Raw genomic sequence first — 24243 nt, 5'->3', positions numbered from 1 at the left:
GTTAGGCTACGTTCACAATCCAAAGCCGATTTTTATTAAATTATTTTGTCCATATCTGTTCTGTTTATGGCAGTCTGAACGACCATAAACAGACTGTGGATTTATTCCAATCTTTTCACCCCTTAAAATAACCTAAACCTTTCAAGTTTAGGTTATTCAAGTTTGCTGGGTTGTCACGCACCTGAAAGCACCTCAGCAGTCCTTCCACTAAACTTTATATTGATGTGAATGGATGCCAAACCCTGGGAATATTCATTACCTTTGTGTGTCTGCAGTTTTTTCTGTGATTATGTAGGATAAAACATAAAACCTCAGCGTTACAAATATTTCTTTATTGGTTGTTTTCTTAGAAACTTTATCCTGGGTTTCTATTACCTGCAAGCTACAATCATTCAACTGCTTTAAATATAATATTTGGTCTGTAGCAAACTTATATGAGCTTCACTTTTTAATTGATTTACTGAAACAAGTTAACTTTTCAATTATATTCCAACTTGCCGAGACAGACCTGTGCAGTGCTGTCTTCTGTTTTCAAATGAAGGCACAGATTTATTTCGAGCGTCTAAGTCAAGCAGCATTGCCCACATTAAGCCGTGTAAAAAGTGTTCACTGCGATCATTTATTATTTCAAGAAAGCGTCGCAATTGTATAATTTAAGCCACTAGATGGCAACAGCAAGTGGGTCAGGCCTGCTTTCCTGCTGAACATTTGAACACTGAAATGACACATTGGTGCTGCAGAACACTGAAGAACATCGCATGCTGCATTTCTGATCCGTCACAACTTCACTGGTGTTTGGACCTTCACAGCATTCAGAGTCACAAAAGTCTTGATGAAAACCACCTTCACTGACAGTGGCTGTCTTGACTAAGAGATGCTGTTGGCTTTGGGGTAAGAGTCGAGCGATATGAAGCAGCATGAATGAAAAAATGTCTAATCAACCAAATTCAGCAGTTTGAGAAACGCTCGTGATTAAACGTGCAGCAGCTGTACAGATGTGCCCTTTAACAAAAAAAATAAAATTAAAACTCAAGATAAAATCCATTCAGTTTTTCTAAAAAAATAATTAATTTTCAGGAATTGTTTTCAGAAAAAAATCCCCCTCAAAACTAGATGCATGTTTGGACCACTAGTGTCCAAAGTTTTATGCCACAAGAGCTCTTCATACAATAATTTGCAAAAGTACTCAAACTCATTTTTGATCATTTTTTCAAATTGCAGAATTCACTGGGTATTAATGGGAACATTTGCAGCAGATCAACATAAAGTTGCGCGGATGCTTTGAAAATATGAGTTTTGAAAAAAGAAAGTCTGAAAAGTGCGTCGTGCACGTGTGAACGGCAACGGGTCAAAACGAACACGCTCAGAAGTTCGGGAGAGGCCTCTTGCGTGCCGCCGATTATTTCCCACTGGTTCCTACAAGAAGCTGGTCTAACAGTTTGTGGGGAAGTGAAACTGTTCAGCGAGGGGAGACATGGCTGCCACGGCGCAACTCGAAGCCCGTCACATTTCCTGTGCTGTGATGGAAAATAAAAGCGCCGACTTTGTAACAGGCAACGAGTTCTGACATCTTTTCTCACCTGTGGGTGATTTCTGTTCCACTGGTGGGAGGAGATCAAGGCCTTGAATGAAACAGCAAACAAAACAGACCCATTAAATTATCTCGCTGTTGAAGGCTATTTGCTCGTCGCCTCATGATGAGCCTGGAAGCTCTTCAGTTTTATTGAGCCACTTCAACATCTATTTCAAATTGAACCCAGATGGAAAGATGTCTGGTTTCAGTCTTAGCAACGTTTTCAGTAAGCAGGGGATTCTGTTGATGCTCTCTTGTCGGAGGGAAGACCCAGTCAGAACGCGCCCCATTAGCCCACCTCACCTTTCCATATCTCTGTTTCAGGTGTGACTCACCCGTCGAGGCACACCTGCATGGGCTTCCCTGTCTTAGTCACGCAGGGGGGGTCTCCAAGCCGAAACTCTCATATGTGAGCGTTTCGAGGTTGTGGGTGACCAGGGGGAAGCCGGTGAGAAAGGAACACCGGCTCCCCCGAACATGCAGGCAGAGGACCGGTTTGTGCCACACTGAAGCCGAAGCGAATGGAGGAGCAGCTGGAGACCAAGCAGCAGATCACGGGGAGGAAGAAGGAGAACTGAAAGCTGGACTCACCAAAATGTCTGCACGTCTGTTTTGGTTGTTTTTTTTTCCCTCCTTACTGAGACTTCCTGTAAGGATTGTTCAGACTGTGGTAGGTTTTTGGAACAAAATTATGCTCTCATTTTAGACACTTGAAACTTTAAGCTTGAAATTGTAGAAAGCTGGGAATTTGGTTGTAAATACAAAACATGATAGAGACGTTATGAAGATAAACGCGTCATGTGCTTTAGGGCTTCAGCATGTCTAGGCCTGTTTCACTTCCTTCATGAAGTCAGGTTTTTCAGAGAAGAGATTCAAAAAGGAAACATTTTTGATCTTAAAATGTCATAGAAACTGAACAAATCATTTCCAGAAAGCATCTGTTTGGACAAGAAGAAAAAGCAAACACGTTCAGAGATTTCACGTTTTATTACATATGATGACCGCTTGTTGAAATTCAAAGCTAAAAGCAGGCTAAGCGACATCACTTACATAAAGTTTGAAGGGAGATGGCTTAAAAATGATTGTCTTTAAGAAGTCGGTGATTGTCTTAAGATGTCAAACTGAACATTAAATGTGACGTTTATAGCAGATTTTTATTTATTCTGGAGGTTTTAAACGGGTGGCTGGAATATTTCTCGTTTTTTTTTCTCTGCAGTGTTTATGTTAATCAGTTTGTTACTGTCAGAGTTACAAATTTCAAAGAAAGATTGAGATTATTACTGGGTAAAATCATGCAGATGACATGAAAGAAAAAAAAGATCTGAAAATCGAATTTGCTCAAACACTCTTCCAGGAAATGAAGCAAAGGATGAGACCAGCACATTCTTATTGAAGCAAAGAGAGTAAAAAACAACATGACATCATGTTGTTTTTCATATCTTTTTGTTTTACTCCACTACTTTATTTGCATTACAGTTCTTCCCAAGAAAGAATGTAAAGCACAAGATTATGACAAGATTATTACTAAACATTTTGCAATCAGAAAATAATTAAAGCATTTTAATTGTACAGTAGTACTGGTAGCTTAAAGTTTTCATTTGATTTCAGTTATTTATCAGAAGATATTTGAAAATATAGGATCAAAAAGCACATGCTAAAAACACACAATAGATTTGGGTCTGTTTGTTTAAAACAAGAAAGCAGCAACTATTCCTAATGTGACTCACATAATAGAAAATATGGATTATATTACGTTGTGTAATTTGTATATTAATGTTCCTGATAACAGGATTATAACAAAACTATTACAAAATACATGCAGTAAAATATTACTTCAGTCGAATTTGTTGTTCTTCTAAAGAAAAGTGGAATATTTGTATTTCTGACGGTAACAAGTATGGGAGAGGCTGTCTGTCGTAATCAGAGAAAAAAAAACAAACAAAAAAACAAACAATTTTTTTCCATACTTTATATGACACCTCATGGAAACTCTTGTCTCTGTTTTTATGAGGACCCAACACATCATTCCCAAAATTTCTGATCTAGTCTAACACACAGTGGAGGACAGAAACTGGCTCAAAACTTGACATTAATTCTTAACAAAATAAAAACTGATACGCCCTAAACTAGGATCTGGATTCCTAAATAGAGGCCACGAACTAAAAACAAAAAAAGAAGCAATAAATAGACAGTGTGTAATAATTAATCTATATATATATATTTTTTTATCATTTTCATGTTTCCCTTCCTCCCCATTTTAGATCCATCCATCCACCTTCTAACATTCACCGATGTATCATCACATCACCCAGTTTCAGCAGATTTATGTCGGCACCCTGTTCATTTTCATATTGATTTTAAGATTATTTTACTTCTAAAATTTTAAATGGTTTGACACCTCATCATTCAGCTGTTCTTGTTTTACGGTCCAAAAAGATCACTGACGTCTAGCCAGAAGCCAAAGGTCAAATTAAAGCGCAGCAGAGATCTTGCTGCTGTCGCTGCTCTCTGAAACAACCTGACCTTCACATTTCAACTGCAGAGTCTGTACAGTTTTTTTTTTCAATCCCTCTTGAAAACAAATTTTGTCAAACTTGCCTTCAATTGGAGTTCAGACCAGTTTGATTCAAAGCTCAGTGTTTTATTCTACTTATTGTTCTTGTTGATTTTTACTGCTGCCTTGCAGCATTGTTTTCGACCTTTGGTCAAACACTTGGGTCAACACCGTTGCTTTTAGATGTGCTACTTTAACACATTTGATATGAAATGGAACGACACGACGGAACATTTTTCAAACCCTGATTGTAACTTGACACAGGAAACTGGGCCATGGCCAGTTCAAAGAGACCGCTTCAGTGTCGGTTACTGACGTCGTCATGCTCTCCATCGCTGCCTGATTCACTTCAAGTTCTTAAACGATATTGTTTTGGAAATGGATGATGTTTTTACACTCACTCAATAAAGCTGCTCTCAAACTCAACTTGTTGCCGTGTTTTCCTGCATTTCTCTGACTGCATGCACAACCTGTTGACTAAAAAAATAAAACATTGCCTCTGTTCACAAGTATCACCAAATATCTGATGATACCAGAGCATAAATAAAAACAATTTTTGTCTAAATAACATGATTTATATATATATATATATATATATATATATATATATATATATGGCTTGTGAAAATCCTCCACATTGTTTTATTCATTCTCACCTTCATCGACGTGTTTTTCATTTCCAAAGAGCCTTTTGTGTCTTCCTCTTACAGGCTCTATGAAGTTGTCAGAGCTTGTGGTTCTGCGTGTGGTATTCTTTGCGGTCGCTTTGTTTCAGAGACGAGATGAGGAGCTCAAAGCTGAGCGGAGCGATAGCATCTCCTGTGAGCATGGCTCTTTGTCTCCTGTGTCTTCAGCACACAGGAAAAGGGGCCGCGCAGGCAGCCCCCCCCCCCAGCAACCAGACCCGCACCACCAGCAGCTCCACCGAGCCCTCTGCATTCCCCAGTCACACAGGTGTGAACACGCATGTGACCGAGGGGTGTGTGTGTGTGTGTGTGTGTGTGTGTGTGTGTGTTTGAGGTAGAGAGGCAGCATCAGACACGTATTTTGCTTTAAAATGACCTTAGACCCCCCCGCTTACAGCACAGCTCCAGCACGCACATATTGGATGCAGCTAAAACAGAAACTGAATATGATGCAAGTCACAGATCAAAACTAGAAGAAGAAACCAAACCCTGTCACTCACCTACTCAACTTCCGCTGAACACAATATTGACAATGGAAGTACAACGCCCACTTCCAAACGGGTACACACAGCCACTCGGCTCAATTTTATTTGCCTTTTTTTGAAGCAGAGGACTTCTGAGAACCTCAAGAAACTGAATACGTCTTTATCTCTAGATCCTAACGCTGCATCGGATTATTACCCTCCGTTCATCCAGAACTGATGACAGAAACTCTCATTTCTCTGCAATGAGGTGGAAAAGCAGAAATTTATTCATTTCAACTACAAATAAAAGGTGTGTTTTCATCCCTGGGATCCAGATGTGAACATGCAACACTTCTGAAATGACGTGACGCAAACAAATAAATACAAAAAGGCAAAAACGGTACAGAAAAGGAGAAAATACCTGGCTGATTTTTTTTTTTTAAACTAAAAATGACAGCCTTTCTGTCAAAAATGGAACAATAATACAGAGAAATTAAACATGTGATCTGTTTTAGTTCAAGGTAAAATGGCTAAATGATAAACACATGAAAATAATCTACCTAAAAGAATCTGCATGGCTTATGAAATATACAGCAGTAATTTCTTAATATTTGACAATATAATACAACACTATCCTAACTCCGGCGGTGGACATGTTCTCCTTTCAAAGGTAATTGCTTTTAGCAAAGAAGATCTTCAGGTGCTTCAAGCTGCTCAGTCTCCAAACGATGACGAGCTGCAGTAAAGCGATCTCAAATGCTGCGCCTGCCGTCAGAGGAGCAAGCTTTGTTAGTTTTTAAATAAACGTAACAATTATAAATTACCTAATGCAAGGGATACTTACTTAAGTTTCAGTAAAAGCAGGAAATGAAGTTCTTCAGTTCATCAGCCGCTTCCTTAGCAGCAGAAAACAAAAGTAAACATCATCAGTTTCTGGTGATAAATCTTAACAGAAGGCTGACGGAGATAGAATTGAAAATAATAATAATAATAATTTTTCACAGAAAGAAGCCAACAGTTTTACACCAGGACTTACTTCACAAAGTGGTGATGACATTTCTTGGGCAATCCTATTGGAAAAACAGTCAAAAAAAGTTTGAAGGATTAAAAAAAAAAAGAAAAATAGATGTGACACTTAATATGTTTGGTGATACGGATGTTTTCCCACAGAATAAACTGCGTAAAACAGCACTTACTGCTGAAATAATACAGCGTGCAGAAAAGAGCCACAGCCAAGCCCGAAACGACTCCGACAAGCGGCCAAAGAATCAGGGAGTCACAGCCATCTGGAGTAAACAAGCATTACATTTACACTGATAGGGATTTAGTCAGTCTTTTACACTTGATTTGGCTGCAGTCTTCTACAATATGTTCTGTCGTTTACATTGTCTTCATTCTGACATTTGATCATCACCCTCCAAGCACAGAGTGATGATCGTCTGTCAACATCACAGTCAGACTGGCGAAGCCGCTGAAAAACTTCACGTACCCTCAGGCTGGTTCTTCGAAGAGCAGGGGCAGATGGGTTTGGGTTTGGGCTTAAGCTTCGTGACTGGAGGCAAAGTTGGACGGGTCTCTGCCGAAAAGAACCATACATGCAAAGTTAGAAAACAAAAGAGATCATTTTATGTGAATTATTGCGCCAAATTCGTACATGCGAGATGATAATTTGATTTGGAATAATAAGTGCTAAACCAAGCAGTCTTAAGGTATTTCAGCTTTGCTTTATTGCGTGTGATGTGCAGATGCAAAATTTTGAGATCAAAATAATTGTTTGATTTTATTCTCAGAAGATGAAACTTTGTTGAAAAGATGCATCGATGTTTTGGCAGCCAAACAACTTGTTGTAGTTGCAGTTTCTTGCCCTCCTGAAGTATCTTACGCCGTATTAAAGAACAAGCGGTCAGTCGCTAGACAAGAGTGGTTGCATCGTCCTAATAACATGTTTGGTTCATGTTCGTTGCAGACCAAGCAGTTTTGCGATTTAGAAATTATGCACAGGGATCAGGCAAAAATAATACACCCTGAAACTTTCGTTGAGGCCTACACATCTTCCTTATTTGAATGTCGTGCTCTCTTGTCCTTCCAATTTTCAGTAGAGTATAATAGAAAGTGAGAGCCGGAGAACAAAATGTTTAGATCCCCAGAAAAGAGAAAGTCAAGGATTTTCTAAGTCTTTTCTACTTGCCAAGGGCTTTATGAAGTCCAGCTATGAAGTCCATAGCCGGACTTCATAAATATAATTTATATTTATTTTTATTTATGAAGTCCAGCTTCATAAATACCAGGGCATCCTGGCAGGCACCCTCTGCTCATCAGCAGAAGGCAAGGCATTCATTTGTCTCGGACAAATGAAGCAGGGATTTCATCAACGGGTCGACTTCCTGAACCATTGACCCGATAAGAAGCTCTTAATAAAAATGTTCCTGGACACTTTCAAAAAGTGACGCATACTTTAAAAAAAACAGTCCAAAAACACTTAGATTTGCTCCGTTGGTGAAAAACATAATTTTTTTTAATGTGTGGCGTTTAAAAAGCTTTTAGCGCATCTTATCAAGCGGTCAATGAATGTGGAGGGTGCAGTACTGTTGCTATTTTTATAAATAACTCTAACCAAAATCTTAAAGACCCAAAAGTTTTCTTGCTCTATGATGAACACTTTGGGAGACTCTCCTTTTGCCGTGCTGAGCTTTTTTTTTTTCTTCTTGCATTTCTATCCGCAGACATTAATGAGCTGATGAAAAATCATGTCCAAATAGATAAGTCACATCCAAAGCTGATATCTAAGACATAGAAAACCTATTATTATTTTACATTTGTAGTTCCAAGGAATCGACATTTTGGAGTTCAGTCAGAATCTGTGATAAGTTTCATGGGCTAAATCCTCCATGAATGTCTACGGCATCTTTACGCCTCTCAGGAAAAGCAGCGAGAGAGCGTCGGTGAGTCCAGCATGGCCAAACAAAGGAAACAGAAAAAGGAGGGCTGAAGAATATCCTCTGACCTTGGAAGAAATAAACAAGGGAGAGTATTGACTCTTCATGTTTAGATTGGTTGTAGTTTTTATGTCTAGTTATTAGCAAATAGTAGAGCAGGTGGAAGCTGAATTGTAAAAAAAAAAGAGAATCTGATCCAAAGTTCTTTGGATATTCTTGAACTGATTGCATCGTCATTGCCTGGAACACAATTACTTCCACTTGTGAGTTCATTTGTCTCTTTGTTTTTACAGTGCAAAAGATGCCATCCATTTACCTACTCCCCTTGTGCCTATAAAAATCTGACAGAGATTACATTAAAACTTTTCTCAACACGCTTTAATAAACACCCGAGACTTACTGAAGCAAAACAAAGAACTTCAGCATACTGACCTCCTGGCCGAAGAACAACCCCAGGATTAAACGTCATACTTTTAGAGTGCGTTACGACGCACGAGTAAATCCCTGCGTCCGATTTAGTCACGTTGATGATGCGCAGGACAAAGGCCGAGCTGCCCCTCTTGCTTAACTTGAAGCGACGTTCGTCTGCCTTGTACAAAGGCCCAAGGTTAACACGGTCAGCGTTGTTGCATTTGCCAATAAACTCTGCTTTGCTCTCACTGGGAACAGTTCGGAACCAGTAGACAGCGTCGCAGTTGAGTTTACCACAGTCACATTCAATACTCTCAATGCTGCCGATCGCAGGGTAAGCAACTTGCTGCAGGTCCTTGCACGCACCTAGAGAGCGAAAACATAAAGTTGGAGGTTATAGTAAAGAAAGTCAAACACCAACAACTAAGAAGGTCTAGCTCAGAATAGTTAATATCACTTCATTTATTCACTAAACAGTAAAACAAGACAAAACAAAGTCTGAAAAGATGTTTAAAAATGCATATCGGGGCCTCCGTCTGCTAAAACCAATGATTGATGTCTGTAAAGCTGTAAAGCGTCATTATTTTTCCTACAATTTATGCAGTAATGATGTAAACGCCACAAACTCAGGCGTCTTTAGGGAAACACTGCAAATTCAATTGAAACAAAATGTCAAACTCGGAGAGGTTGGCTATTGGACATGGAAATGTAGAACGTGTAAAATCTTTGAGCGAGAGGCCTCCATCCGAAGATCTACTTAATCTAAATCCACAATAAGCCAGGAAGCATTTTGTGCTTTGCTTCTTACATTTGTTTTTATTTTCACATATTTCAGTTTAAATTGTTCCTATTATGTAATGAAATGTAAAGATAAGCGGATGACGAGTTAAAGGTTGCTTGTTGTTGAGTGATGATTTTCTATTATAGAAAGCACAAATTCAAGAAAGCAAACAAGCAAGCTAAGAAAATATCCAACTCGCTGCCAAATACAGAATACAAATACTTTTTATTTTGATGCCACTCAAAGAAAGGAGCTGACCTGTATGAAGGCCTCCTGCAGTAAACGCATCAGTAGTGCAACAGTAACAACACACAGATCTTTACTGCATACATGTATTTGTATAAAATCCATTAAAAAAAACAAAAAAAACATCACATAATAAATTGTAGCACAAACACAAGTTAGAAGAGCAAAGTCAAACAGCTGTTGACACTACAGAGTTTTCTACGGAGAAACGGTGCGTACAACCCTGGAATCCAAAATAATAATAAAAATACCCAACAAAAAAATGTCATGATCTTACCAAACATCCAAATCGAAGCCGCTGTCAGTACGAGCCAAAACATTTTGCCGATTGGCCTGTGTGTTCAAAAGTGTGTAAAAGATGAGCGGGGTCGATGAAGGCAGCTGCCGACACTTTCTGTTCCTGCCTGTCAGTCAGTCAGAGAAGATGGGAGGAACTGCGCTGACAGGCCAGTCTGTCTTCAAAGGTACCACCCCGGTGTGACACACACAGGGCCTATCAGGAGGGGCCCTGAGAGGCCCTGTGATACACACACCGGGATGATTGGGCCAACACAGCACTTTCAGTGTAATCGCAGTTTACACTATGTAAATCGTATTCGCTAAACGTGTGCTTACTTTAGTTGGTTCAGAGTTTAACTCAGTTTCAAGACAACTTTAAGACTTTAAGCTTTTCGCTGACACATGAAACGACTTCAATCTGCGATAAAACCTGATGCTCATTGTTTTGTTAAATCACATTTTGTTGTTGTCTTTCACTTCAAGCAGTGAGTGTCTCAATGCTGCGATCACTGCAAAAAGCTGGCATGATACCGCATATCAAACAATAACAAAAAAATAAAAAAACATCTATATTGGCAGAGCAGCAGCTTGCAGCGCTGTGGTCTGGACCCAGGTGTGTGACCTAGAGTCTGGCAGAGGCCTGTGTGCAGCTTCTGGAGCTCAGTGCACCAAATGGAGAGGGAACCACGACTTACAGAACTGGGATATCTATCAATTACTCATCAGAATAAAATCGTAACATAAAACAGTTTTTAATTGTTGCTTTGTGCATTTATTTGTTGTGTTTCTTCGCTTAATGCCATGTGGAACAAGCATGAAGGGATCATGACGAAAACTGCATGCTTTTAGTTTTGTCAGCCCAGTTTTACTTTAAGAAAACTGGTATGATTTAATATAAAGAATTTTGCATTGTTTTGGGCAAATAAAAATAATTAACATCTGAGGCAAAGTTACAGTGTTTGTAAATTATGTAGGGCCTATTTACATCTGGTTTAAAGAAACTATTTCAAACGCAGCTCAGTTTTTTTTTTTTTTTTTTTTTTACCGTTAAAGAGATCAGCTGTGAAAAACCAAACTGACGTCAAATAAATGTCCCCTTTAATTTGGTAAACAGACCATCAGAGCTCCGGCTGGTATTTCCACTGCCGTCTCGCCGTGCAGTTTTGTGACACATCCACGTGAGGCTTTTAGGTCTTTAACTGGACAAAACATTCTAGTTTAGTTGAATTCCCTATTTAACAAGATAATAAAGGTGAAAAACAGCAAAGCAGAGGAATTTACTGATAACAACCTGTGTGGTTTTATTACTGATGATAATCTTTATATAGCTCAGTACTAAAAGCAGGATGCTGCTGCATCATTTGTGTCCAAATACGAAACCCTGAGGTGTTCCTCTGTACAGCACTGACTACATTTCTTTGTGATCTATATGAATAATATCTACATGAGACGCATAATTCATCCTTTTACCAAAGTGAAGCAGCCTCCTCATGTCTTGTTCAGTTTTTACTCAGAACTGCAGCTTTACAGTGCAGCATGTCCTTGCGTTTAAAGAGGTGCAGTGGGACACTTTCGTCCACATCCCCGTTGTCCTATGCATGGAACGAGATTCTTAGATCGCTCACTCGGCCCATATCAGCCAAACCATCAAAAGGAAAACTTTACTGGTCAACCTGAATAAAATTACAATTAGAAGAAGCTCAAAGACTAAAACTAATCAGTTATGGGTGGCATTAAGAACAACCTTCACTTCTTCACTTTTCCAACTTTCCAAACAGGGCTCGAGTTTGATACAGGTGAGTGAAAGAGTTACTACATTTTGAGGATTTTGTTGGGGGAGTGTGTGTTCAGGTGGGAGGACGGAGGGCCGCGCACCATTTCCATGAGAACCGCCACCGCCTCTGACAAATATAAATCTACCAGCAGTCTATTCTTCAGTGATTAGAAATTAACCCTCTGCCCAAAATGCTACTGGGGTTAAGTGTGAATCCTGGTAACATCATTTCAGCTTGAAATGTTTTCCAATTTCTTTATCAGGTTATGTATAGTGAGAAAAAAAACAAACAGGATCCTTGGACTTCCTATTTCAGGTCAGGATCTGACAAGACTGGAAGTTCAATCAACATAATTTACTGCAGACATTTTGGTAAAAACTGAATCTGGACAATTCATTGATACTGCTGAGGGGAAATCGATTTGGGACAAATAATCTGGCACACTGTTTGGTCGTGATCACTTCCTGGAGGGGAGAGACAATGCTACGCTCTGATCTTACTGCTCTACTATCTTTTTACTTTTCATTGACAGAGAAAGTAACTCCTACATGCTGCATCTCTTTTGTGTACCTGCTCTGTAATTTGGAAAATGAACCGAACTTGAAACACTGTTTAATAACGAGCATCAGTTGATGTGTGACTGAACTGACGTTTCTTTTTTTTTTCCCCCCCGTAAAGTTTCCCAAAGCGACTAGCTTTGGGAAACTTTATTGAATTGAATTACTGGACTTTAGCACCATTTAGATTAGATTTCAAGTCTATTCACAGAACATCATTTTCTGTCAATAAACCGTGTGATCCTTTAAACTAAGTAGTGCTTGTGTTGTTGGGGCGGCCTGGCGGGGGTCTTAAAGTGAGAGGATGTGGGCAGCTTACAGCTCTACGGGGGTCGAAGTTCAGAGCAAGACAGGGAACGAGACCACAGGATTCTTTGAAAACAGGAGTTCTCAGGGGGCTTCAGAGCTGCACTCGACGCGCCGTGGAGCTCTGAAGTCTTTGTTGGTCTCCGCCGCGACGCTTTTGAGTAGCAGACGACGGAGCTGAACCTCCACATTCACTTTTCTACTCCGTGCAGTTGAGTTTTACGCCATTTCTGGTTCTGCAAAGTCTCCAAGTCACTTTATTCACACATTTTAGTGTGTTTGCACCAATAGCTTTCAGCGGTACTCACAATAGAGAACATTCATTTGAACTTTGGATTTGAAAGAGTTTTACTGATGAAAACTTTTAGAATTTGTCTTAAGCGAAGTTTATATTTTTTGTATCTTTTTAATAAGTGAAAGCACAGGGAAGCTGAGTTGTGTGAATTCCTACTTTAAATTTATCTCTTGAGAACGACTCACTCCGATGCAATAATACTATACACAGTATCGTATTATTACTGCATAATCAACATTAAAACAGCAAAATCTTTAGTTTCCATCAGCTGTAAGCAGTAATTATCAAAATGAATGTACATAAATTGAAATGCATCACCTTGTGAGTCGATACAAGTTCCTGCTTGTGAATCACAGAAAGAAGAGCATTTTCAGTAATATTCACATTGAGACAGATATTAACTTCCACAATCTGAGTCTTAACAGTGAAACCTATATATTTGATATATTCATTACACTCAGGCCTATTTCATGTATTTATTCCTGTTGATTTTGATAATTATGACAAAATGGAAGCATTGCATGAGACTGATAAAAAAGTAATTTTAATACTTAAATGTATCGACCTTGTAAACGCTTAAAGAAGTACGGGAAAGACGGTGTCAAACTCGAGGCCTGGGGGCCAAACCCGGCCCTTCATAGCTTTTTATGTGGCCCTCTAGACTGCAGAGGGACGCGTAAAAACAAGTGGTGAAATATATCAGTCAAATCAAAGCAGGTTTTTTTTTTATCTGTGCACTGCCAAATTACAACAATTTGAAAAACATTTTTAATATTTTCTTTTAAGAAGTACTTACTGAACTGCAGAGACAGTCATTTGTTAATATTTTAAGTTTGTTGTTGGGTTTTATCAATAAAAAATTGGCATAACCTGCCCTTCATGACCTTGAAATGGCTCAAAATAAAAATGAGTTCAACACCTCTGCTCTGCAGTACAAGGGAGTTTGGTTACAAAAGTTCCCTGAAAAAGAAGCTTGTTGTTCGGAACGCCGTTTAAAATATGAATGAAAAGTTGACTGCAAGGAAAAACTGTGGTAAGAGAAGACAAAGAGACAACATGGAAACAGCAGCGTATTGAATTATTGAAATAAACTGTTGCTGAGTTGGATCTGTATAATAAATCCTGAAAACCCATTTTTCAGGAATTATGTTAAACCAGTGGATTACAGCTGGACGCACTATTCTGAACATGTGATTTATCTTCGCCTAAAAAAAGAACAGATATTTTCAATTGCAACAATAAATGATACAATCCTCTTCTAGCCTTAAGTCGTGTGAGCTGCCTCATTTGAACTCGTCGCATGCCGTTTTGAACATATAACTGAGGTTTGCGAGGAGTTGTTCTCATTTGAACCCTTGCACCTGCACGACCCCAAACATGTGTGCAAATACATCCACATCACATGCTGATGCACGCGGTGCAGTGCGGCGTTAAAACTGCCTCAGCATCCAGTTCCTTCCCCTTCTTTTGCACATTTTATGCGGCGCAACAGGTCAGGGTCGACTTGAAAATATTCAGCGGCGCACGCTCCGAGCACACTGAACGTCTCGCCACGTATGGCGGCGTTCCTTCTCTCTTTGCATCTTTGAGCAAAAACTCAAGAGAAGCTCGAAAGGAAACAAATGACTAAGCTTTCAGCATCCACAAGCTTCAGTCAGAACCTCCACTGAAGCTCAATGTCTCCAACCGGAGGACACCGAAGGCACTGCAGTCAGTTCGAGATTAGAGGGAGGGGGAAAAAAAATCACAATCAAAGCAATTTGTTTCAAGGTTACTATGGCATGGTTAGCAAAACATATTATAATTAAATATAAACTTTATTCAATAATTGACAGGGATTATGAATGATTATTAACACTCTGGACACACGTTTCCTTAAAAACCCAGACTTATTGCTAGCCAGCTAGCACAATACATCATCACATTAGTCCTTCAGAAGTGATCTTATTTCCTTTTTAAAACTGCTGCTAATAATACATAAATAAAGTTATATTGCTCTGCTTGATATTATCAATTCAGGTGTTATAAAGTGACATTTTTGACAAACATAATCAGAGAAAAGTAATAGCATTAGTGTGATTTATTAGTCTTAACAACCCAGAATTGAGTCGTCCCACAGCTTCTCCTCCTCTGTCCTTGTGTCAACCACTTCCTTAGCTTTCTTCTTCTCTTTCCTGGGTTTGCCTGGCTTACTGTGTCCACTCTCGCTGCCTTCAGCATTAGTTTTGGCCTGTGAATGTGATCGGTCAGTCATGGTTCCTTCCTGGCGCGCCTCAAAGTCCTCCTGCTGACATGGTTTACGTTTCCGTGTCCGCTTACGGCGAGCTTTAGGCTTTTTCCCGCTCCTCTCCTCCCCCGACTCCCCAAACTCCTCCCGTCTCCTGTCCTCAGAGTCATAACTCTTCTCCGTCCTCTGCCTCTTCGTCCTCCCCTCTGCTGCGTCAGACTCCTCATATTCCCTGTGTCTTTTCGTTCTTCTCTTTTCTGTATTCCTGTTTTTGCATTCATCGCTTTCACGTCCGTCTGAGCTGTGAGAAGAGGAGGAGGATGAGGTGCTGCACGTGGAGGAGGTGGAGGGTCTTCTTTGCGGTCCAGTATCAGTGGGCCAGCCGATAAACTGTGTGCAACTTGGGAAGGGTTGGAGAGGATGAGGAGGAGGAACGCTGTAGGGCCAGCCAATGGGAGCCCAGGATGGAGCTGGAGCGAAAGCAAACTGCGGCCCAGGATTAGGCTGAGGAGGAGGGAGGGAAATTTGAGGGAAGTTAGGCAGGAAAACAGGCGTTGCAGCCAAATCGCACTGTTTTACATCTTTGTGCTGCGCTTCGTCTTCTTCTTTATAATTGTTGTCGCTCTGTGTGTTTTCTTCAGGGAGAAGCTCGCTGGTCTTGGGGGTGATTCCTCTGACCTTTTGCACTTCGATGTAATCGGCCAGTTCATCAGCGAATGTGCTGTAGACTTTTGGCTGGGATTTAAAAAGGATCCTCAACTTCTTCTCCCTGATCCAACATCAGACAAAAGTTGGGCTTATTTTCTTTCATGTGACTATATATTCAATATATAATGTTCATTTTATTCAGTTTATCAAAGCACCCAACATTAAGCAGGCAAAAAGGAGTAGTTTATATGGCTTTTGAAAATCCAAACAAACTATTGGAGAAGGTAGCGGGGCGTATGAGATGGGCTCAGGTCGAGTCAACATAAAGATCTGCAGTGGCTTACAAGTTAGCAACTTACCTAGCATTCTGACTAAATCAGCACCAATCAAATAAAACCCCCGATTTTTTTTCTCTTGCTGGATTTTACTTTCCACACAGTTCTTTGAGGTATTCAGAGATGTGAATACCTCTTGGCTTCGTCCACAAATTCACTTTTTCAAATGTGATGTGAAAAACCAAAATTTGACGGTAATTTCAGTTGATCAACGCAATTCACTTTCGCTACATCTTCATCTGACATAAGTGAACGCTGCATCACTGTCAGTGATTCCATGCTATCTGATGGTTTTCATAAGATAGAACACTTTTTATTTTTATTTTACCAATTTTAGTAATAAACTACCATTGACTGAATTGCTTAATAACTAGTCGACTTTGGATCTAACTCAGACAATATTTGTTGTGAATTTATGCTACATAGATAAACTGAATTGAACTGAATTGGACAAAAGAAAGTCCTGATCTCACCTGATCTGGTGTTTGTTTCCCTGCATGTGAGCCTCGTACATCTTTAGGGAGTTGGTTGAGACGCCGCACATTTGGCACATAAAAGAGTTCCCTGGAGACAAAACAAATGGCATGTATCACGAGAATATCACCAAGTAGTGTAAACGCATTAAGACAAGATAGAAGACGGTTCACTTCAACCTGCCACCTCAAACAGGAGAAATCTAATTCACGGAGGGTGTAAATAAGAATCTTTTAGCTGTTATGTACTGTGACATAAATTCATTGTCTTGCAATACCTTGCTGTGCATCATTTTCCTGTGCTTTGAGGAGCTTCTGTCTGGCCATTTTTTTCTGGTGTTTGCGTCCGTTGTAGTGCTGCGAGGCCATCAGAGGGTTGTTAAAAGAAGCGACACACAGGGCGCAGTACTTGTTGGGGTCTTCGAGATCAACCCCGGTGTTCGAGAAAGGTGGGGTGTTTGAAGTTGGCTCGGAGTAAAACTCCAGGTCGTCCTCCTGGGACGAGTTCTGGTCGGAGTTAACGGGATCCTGGGTGACAGCTGGTGAATTATGCACTGCTGTGTCCTTGACTGGGAGTTCGGTTGGAAACAAAGTTCAGGTTAATTTCTCAACATTTCTGAGAACACGACGACTATGAACAATATTCGTTGGCAGTGCATATGGAAGTAACCTCAACAGATTCCTTTTTAATCAAACAAACAGAACTTGCCTGATTCAAGAAGTCTTCGTTTACGCAGGTTTTTCGCATGGAGTTTGCCTTCGTAGTGCGACTTTGCGACTACTTGTGAACTGAACACCACATAGCACAGCTCACAGAAACTGTTTTTATTGCGGGACATGTTCTGCTGCAAAAAGCCAACAGCCATGAGGCAGAAAAAAACATCAAGGAGTATCAACACTTTTGCATGCAACTGTGCATGGAAACAAGTTTCATGTAAATCCTCCTTACTTTGACACCTCAGGGTACAATAAAAAAAAAAACAGAATAGGTACCAACCTGGCAACCGCTGCTCAGATCTGCTCTCATGGCATTCAGATAGGTTTTGACTTTCTGAGAGTGTTGTTTTCCCTGCAGTTGAGGTACATAGCAGACATTACCAAAGACAGTCACATGATCGGTCACAACAGCACAATCAGGCCAGAAATCCACAACTATGACTTGGACATCGCTGCTCACCTCATAATGGGCCACCCGATTAGATTCAAACATCAGGTTAGAAGAGCAAATGTAGCAATAATAGTCAGTGAGAAGTCCCTCTAGCAGCTCTTTGTCACTCTTTTGTTCTACATGACAAAAACAAATTAAATACAATTAATCATGATGCCCAAAAAACTCAAGCATGTTTTTCATAAAAAAAACATTATGAAATGTTTTTTTCTGAAGTTATGCCATGCTCCTCTCAGATATTTCATAGAAAAGAAAGTTTAAGAATATTATGATGACGGATTAAATTAACTCTGTCAGAATCCACCTGTTTCTCTGGCATCTGATCGATTTCATCTCACCATAAATTTCACATAAAATCCTTTAAAATATTTTCTCCTTTGAAAATTTTAAATAATATTTCTACATTGATGTTAATGTTACATTTACTAGTATTCTTGCCAAAGTGTTGTTTCAGGTTGGTTATATTGAATTGTTCTCTAAATACTTCAAAAAGATGGTTTATTTGTATGAATTACTGTACGTGATTTATAATACAAATCCATAAATCTGGACTGCAAACCTATCCCTAAATACAAATACCGCTTTAAATTCAAAACTTACCTATTAAGATTACTTACAATAAGTTGTGTGATTGTACTGTACACTGAAGAAAATAACTAATAATTTATTGACAAGGATGTCTGAATTTCTGACTTGTTCCCACTCAGTAATAAATCCAACAATTATCAGATCATTAAGATCACTGAAATATTCGATTTACCACGCATGAAACTAACTCCAATCAATAATGAGGATGGTCAAAAGAATATATATTTTTGTGCCTCATTTAAAAATAAATGGCTTTTGTTGCATAAAACATGGTGTTTGGTGTCACTATTACTGTGCAACAAATTGTCAAATTCATGATTACTTTTCCGGTCTTTCATAAAGGACTATTTTAAAACAACTGTCCAAAAATATTGAAAATTACTTAAAATTTGATAGACTACATGATATGCTGTATGGCCTATCGAACAAAACGAATACATACTGCGGCCGAGATGAACACCGTGTCACTGAGGCTGTAATGGTGAACTTTTCAGGTAAACGGTCAAAAGCAAAACCGCTCATAACGTCAGCAGTTAATCAAGTAGTTATGGGCTGGTGTCAAGGATCAACAAGATTGAAAACAAATAAATCAAACCCACAAAGACTGTCTGCCGTGTTGTTTCTACAACATAGCAATGCTGTTCCCCCTCCCTCATCTGTTGCTGCAGATCACCAGTCGTCTGGAATTGTGCACTTCCTACACTTCTGCTTTTTCAGAAAAGACAGAGGTGGCTTTTTGGATTATTTTCTAGTAATATACATAGAGTAGCACTGATATCTCTTAAAAACGTAAACTTTTAAAAAACAACAAACCACCTGTGAGCAGATAGCCTGATTAACATGCCAATTGAAGGCCATTTGAAGTCCCATTGAAGTATACTGACCTTAGTACAACAGCATAAAGTAATTTCAGAAGACTGCTTTGATATTGCTGGAGGAGAGGCACAAGTCACTTAACTTAAAAATAAAAAATACAATTGAAAGAGCATTCTGTGTAGAGCGTTTGAATATAAACACTTTCAAATAAGATCCTGATTAGAGTTTGTTTGTTTTTCTCCTGTTGTCATACCTACAGCAACTTTCTGGCCTCCACAGAAAATTCACAGAAAACCAGCTGATGCACTTTCACAATAGAGTTTACCTGGGTTATTAAGTTAACTTTAGTGAATTAAAACAAGATATTAGCCACTTCCAGAATCCATCCGTGAAATGAAAAAGAAAAATATGAATAACTTAAGTCATTTAATTGGGAAACGCCTTGAAACACCCTCACAACAGGCCTCGTTAAAACTGAATCTTCCCTGCAGCAGACGTTAGCCTCTTTAGCAAAAAGGAGCTAACTAGCTCGAATGCTAGCCAGCTCGCCGGGGAGGCTAACGTTGGCTGGGAAAGCAAGGGCATAAGCCGGCTGAATGTTCACATTCCAGACACAACTCACCTTTAACCATGGTACTATCAGTTTTAGTGTTTATTACTGTTTCAGAATCTGTGACAGAAGCCACACTAAGGGAACCAGAAGTGGGTTTTTTAGCGTCTGACTCCGCAGACTGCAGAGAACAGACAGCTGAGGCCTCCATCTTTGTCCCATGTTGCTTTGAGCATGCGCAGTTGAAATGAGCCAGAGTCAACAGAAAACTCAGGGCTCATTGTGTTTTTGTCAGGTATTTTATCTTAAGCATCATTCCAGCATCTAATCATTGAAATACAATAATTAACATACCGCAGACTATATTGAGCCCATGCTTACATTATTACCCTTTTGGAAGCATGTAGTTGTAATAATCGCCCGTTCCTTTATTAACGTTTTTTTGTTTGTTTTGTTTTTCTTTTTAAAACCGTTTTTAAATATCCAGTCAAAAAACGTCAATGTTTTGGTTTCAGTACAGTGCATTTTTCAAAGTGTTCTAAAAATAACAATCTGAAAACTGTCTAACACTATTCCTGCTTTAGTTGATTAACTATAAGTCCCGTGGCTGCATTTTCAGCAGAGAGAATGGTTGGAGTCAGTGGGGAGATGGACGGATCCAAATCAATCGTATAAAAGCAGCTAGAGGCTGCCAGCTGATGACTTCAGATCAGCCAGCCTTTAAAAAAAAATCACATGAAAGCAAACTCATTTGTTAGAAAGACCCGCTCACACCCCAGTTGAGAATCCATGGTGATGCATGGAAAAAAAAATCTCCACAAAAAAAAAAGAAAAAAAAAAAAAAAAAAAAATAAGTGACTCCTAAAATGAGTGTATTATTTATTTATTTTCATTTACCAGCCTGCAAAACTCTACTTTTTGCACTCATTTTTAAACATTTTCAGAGTTTGGAGTACTTTAAAAATGAGCACGCCAAGAGGCTGGTATCAAAATAGACACTTTATTTCGAGTTGCTACTGGGAAAAACCACTTCAGACAAAGCTACACAGAATTGTTCCAAGATAAAGACACCATACCATACCATACCAACTTTATTTATAAATCACTTTAAAACAATCACAGCTGAAACAAAGTGCTGTACATAAAATAGATAAAAACAAATACAGTTTAAAACAACAAACAATGTAAAACTAGATCTCGCTGGAGTTGAAAGCCAAGTAAAATAAATGGGTTTTAATACGAGCTTTAAAACTGGACAGTGCAAAGGCAGGTCATTCCATAACTTAGGAATGACCTGCCTTTGTAGGTTAGAGAACATGGTCACCAGGTAGAAAAGCATACTGGAGACAGGAAGCTGTTACTTTCTCTTCTGGAGCTCTCTGGCCAACGCATCTAACTGTGAAGAGAGTAAATTAACAAGACGTTACTGAGGCACTAATTACATTTTATAAAATCAAATGCAATATTGTTTATCTTTAAATAAAATCACTGACGATCTGGTCTCTCTACGTTAACTTACAACAATGTTTCTCAGGGTATTCCTCCTCTGGGGTCTCAGATAACTGCATTCCCCTGCCTCACACAACTTAATTTCCTCTGACATCTGAAGAAGAAAAGCAAGACAAAAACAAACAAACAAACAAACAAAAAAAAAACAGATGGCGTGACCACGAGGTGAAAAGGGTGAAAAGTTAAGAAGTCTCAATGAATGATGAAATCATTATATTTGTTAAAAAAAACCTCTGATGCTCCAAAGGAGTCCAGCTCCCGTTTTCCTCCAGGATACCAGCCGTGGGACCAGTGCTGAGCATCTGAGAGCTGAGCGCTGACACACATCAGAAGCACGAGCATCAAAACCAGTCGAGACATGACACTGACACCTAAACCAAAATGGATCATTAAATTAGAAATCAACACCAAATTCTTTTCTCTAAAGCTATATGTTCAAGTTTTTTTTGTTTGTTTTTCCACTTACAAACTCCAGATTAGAAAGTAATCCCAAAATATGATATAATAATACTGCAATTTGTAATATTTTGACCAACGAGTATTTGCTGCGAACTTGCTGAACAATTTTCATCATTTTATCTTCTTTTTTTTTTTTTTGCCACACCGTCAGCGTTCTCAAGCTCTCAAGTTTACTTTATGAAACGACATTTGAGTTAAAAGCCAAAATCAGATAAGCTTGACCAAAAGATTTCAGCCACAATAAACCAGAATGAAAATATTCTCACCTGTATCTTTCACAACTCGATCTGTAGATGTTCTGTAACGATGTTTCTTTGGTCGCTCGGAGGGTCCGGCCTCGTTGTGGAGCTAAAACGGTACTTTGATTCTCAATATACTATAATTTTCACAGATACTTTTATGTTTCTCTCCAGCTTCTTCCTCCTCTTTAGTATATATACCCTCTTTCCAAAACCCTGGCCAGGTCCATTTCTGACCCCTTTGGCTTGCTATGCTCCTACAATTAAAATGAAGGGTCCTTGAGGACAGTAAGTCCACAAGACCTGACCAAATCCAATTATCCCCTGCAAACAGTCCTGAACGTCCTGAGGTGCTCAACCAGGGATGTGACTCACACAAACATGACCCATATGTTGTTTGATTTTTATTGAATATTGGGTACATTCTGTTTCCCCTCCCCCCAAAAAAAAGATCAATCTATGTCATTTATTTTCAGAATTTAGCTATTTCGTTCATTTGTGAGTCCTCGAAGAACCTCTGAGAGCTGGACTGGGATTGCGTCTCTGATCTTGCTGGGTTGTTATGATGAAGATGTTTAACTGAAATGCAAAGTGCCACCTGCTAATGCTCCTCTGAAATGGGACAGAAAACAAGTCTTGATTTCAAGTCCATACACCCAAATGTCCCATATTGAATCCTCTCCTGTGTCCCTGTAGTCACTCCACCCAAATTTCATAGTAGTTCATAATCTACTGTTGCTCATTTAGAAATTAAGACCGCTTCGAATTTGTTGATTTGTTGTGAGTGAATTTTCTTTGAATATAAATTCACTACATTCAGGCGAATTAATACATTTCTGGTTTTTAAAGCTGAATGTGAAAACAGGACAGTTGTTTTAGAAAAAAAAAGTTAAATAAATTCTTCATTGGATTGCTAATGTAGCGCAGCTTTAATGTTGAACCTCGCCGGCATCTGACTTGTTGAGTAATCCCCCATGACGACTGGTTTCCGGAATCACATATTTGAGAAGGGGCTCACTTAATGATTTTCTCTTCAAATCCAACTTATTTCCTTGAGCAGTCCACAGTTGGTAACCTGCGAACATCATGGTCATAGATATAAAGTATAACAACTTAAAAGCAGACCATAAATCATAAAATATAGGATGCTGAAATTTCAGTTTGACATTATACATTTACCTTCGTATTCAAAGACAGATTATAATTTGTGCTCATTTTTATCTAATGCTCATCTTTGTTAGTTTTTGTTCATTTTGTGCCCTTCACTTAGTCATTAGTGAAACATTTGGGAAATTCATAACACATTTCATTCTTGATTTTACTGATTACTGGCTCTCATAGATTTTTCTTCTTTGTGAGCTATGATTTAAAATAAATCCAAATTGTTCTGCTACAGAGATTGCTCCATGGAACATTGGGATTAATCTGTTGACAGATTGGTTCATGCACATTGATATAATTTAACATGGCTTACTATTTTCACAAGAGGACATGACGCCAGGAAGCAACCAATTTCAAGCGTTTACTCTTTTTTTTTTTTAAATTCTCTTACAAAGTCTCATCACACATGATCTCTCTGACCATACTGACCTCTCAGTGATGGAAAACGTCAGGGCTATGTGATGGGAAGGAGAACAAACAAGAAGGATTCCTGCTCAGGGTTATATTTAACCTTCTGCTAATTTCTTTTTAGCAGAGTCTCTTAAGGCTCTTGATGCAAAGTGGTTCTGTGTAACCCGGTAAGGAAATGGTTAAGTGCAATCCCTGGTCTTATAAAAAAGTAGTAAAACACAAATAAGGACAAAGCCTGGTTATACTTAGTGGCATTTTTCTTAAATATTAAAATCAGCTCAAACCCTCTTCCTCATCTTTCAATAATTTTCCTCCAAAGGATAATTAGATAAAGCAGTTTAAACTGTTTACCTACCATGTTATGTCAATATCGTCAACTCAAAAAGAGCTTCTGGCTATCTTCTACATGGCCACTATTATGGAGTGGTTCATTCATGAAAAAAGACAGGTTCACATCCCGATTGGACTTTTACTTTCAGGTCGGCTCTGTGGATGGCTACATAAAAACCAACCACCAGAGACTGTTTCTTCCCCCAGGCTGATGAACTCCATATATAATTCTACTAATATAAACAATTCACATTTACAAGAAAACCTACTATCATTAACATTAACATTATTCTCAAGAAAAAAAACTTGATTATTTGAAACCTATACAACGCTGACCTCTAGTGGCTCAAACTTGTATTAATGACGATCCACGTTCTGGTGATGGGATTCAGAGCTGAAATTATACTCTGAAGTTGGCACGTACTTTTCTCTTTTTTTCTAAACCAAGAACAAAAAAAAATTTCAA

The 24243-nt window shown here is 39.0% G+C and overlaps 3 protein-coding genes across 6 annotated transcripts; all 3 read right to left on the bottom strand.

Moving 5' to 3' along the window:
* Positions 1-5552: 5552 nt before the first annotated feature.
* cd8b (cd8 beta) lies at positions 5553-10074 on the bottom strand. The gene is made up of 7 exons (XM_055021002.1): positions 9929-10074; positions 8646-8990; positions 6767-6853; positions 6474-6563; positions 6314-6347; positions 6122-6173; positions 5553-6042 (listed from the first exon to the last, which is right to left on the bottom strand). Exons 1-6 carry the CDS (start codon positions 9969-9971, stop codon positions 6155-6157), a joined length of 618 nt encoding a protein of 205 aa, XP_054876977.1. The 5' UTR covers positions 9972-10074; the 3' UTR covers positions 5553-6042; positions 6122-6154.
* A 4854-nt stretch (positions 10075-14928) lies between these two features.
* zmat1 (zinc finger matrin-type 1) lies at positions 14929-19894 on the bottom strand. Of its 4 annotated transcripts, none has more exons than XM_055020967.1 (7): positions 19741-19894; positions 17724-17830; positions 17544-17615; positions 17256-17391; positions 16825-17115; positions 16547-16637; positions 14929-15859 (listed from the first exon to the last, which is right to left on the bottom strand). In XM_055020967.1, exons 1-7 carry the CDS (start codon positions 19877-19879, stop codon positions 14953-14955), a joined length of 1743 nt encoding a protein of 580 aa, XP_054876942.1. In that variant the 5' UTR covers positions 19880-19894; the 3' UTR covers positions 14929-14952. The 4 variants fall into 4 exon arrangements, with proteins under 4 accessions (XP_054876942.1, XP_054876951.1, XP_054876959.1 ...); XM_055020976.1 differs by having other exon boundaries at positions 17256-17388; XM_055020984.1 differs by lacking the exon at positions 19741-19894 and adding an exon at positions 19187-19314.
* A 772-nt stretch (positions 19895-20666) lies between these two features.
* gnrh2 (gonadotropin-releasing hormone 2) lies at positions 20667-22018 on the bottom strand. Its single transcript, XM_055027090.1, has 4 exons — positions 21903-22018; positions 21409-21548; positions 21188-21271; positions 20667-21064 (listed from the first exon to the last, which is right to left on the bottom strand). Exons 2-4 carry the CDS (start codon positions 21535-21537, stop codon positions 21026-21028), a joined length of 252 nt encoding a protein of 83 aa, XP_054883065.1. The 5' UTR covers positions 21538-21548; positions 21903-22018; the 3' UTR covers positions 20667-21025.
* Between the last annotated feature and the right edge of the window lie 2225 nt (positions 22019-24243).

Source organism: Poeciliopsis prolifica, unplaced genomic scaffold (genome assembly GCF_027474105.1).
Source record: "Poeciliopsis prolifica strain line A6 unplaced genomic scaffold, Auburn_PproV2 SCAFFOLD003, whole genome shotgun sequence".
Taxonomy (NCBI): Eukaryota; Metazoa; Chordata; class Actinopteri; order Cyprinodontiformes; family Poeciliidae; genus Poeciliopsis; species Poeciliopsis prolifica.
Note: the sequence above shows the minus strand (reverse complement) of the source record. Positions and strands in the feature narration are given on the sequence as shown.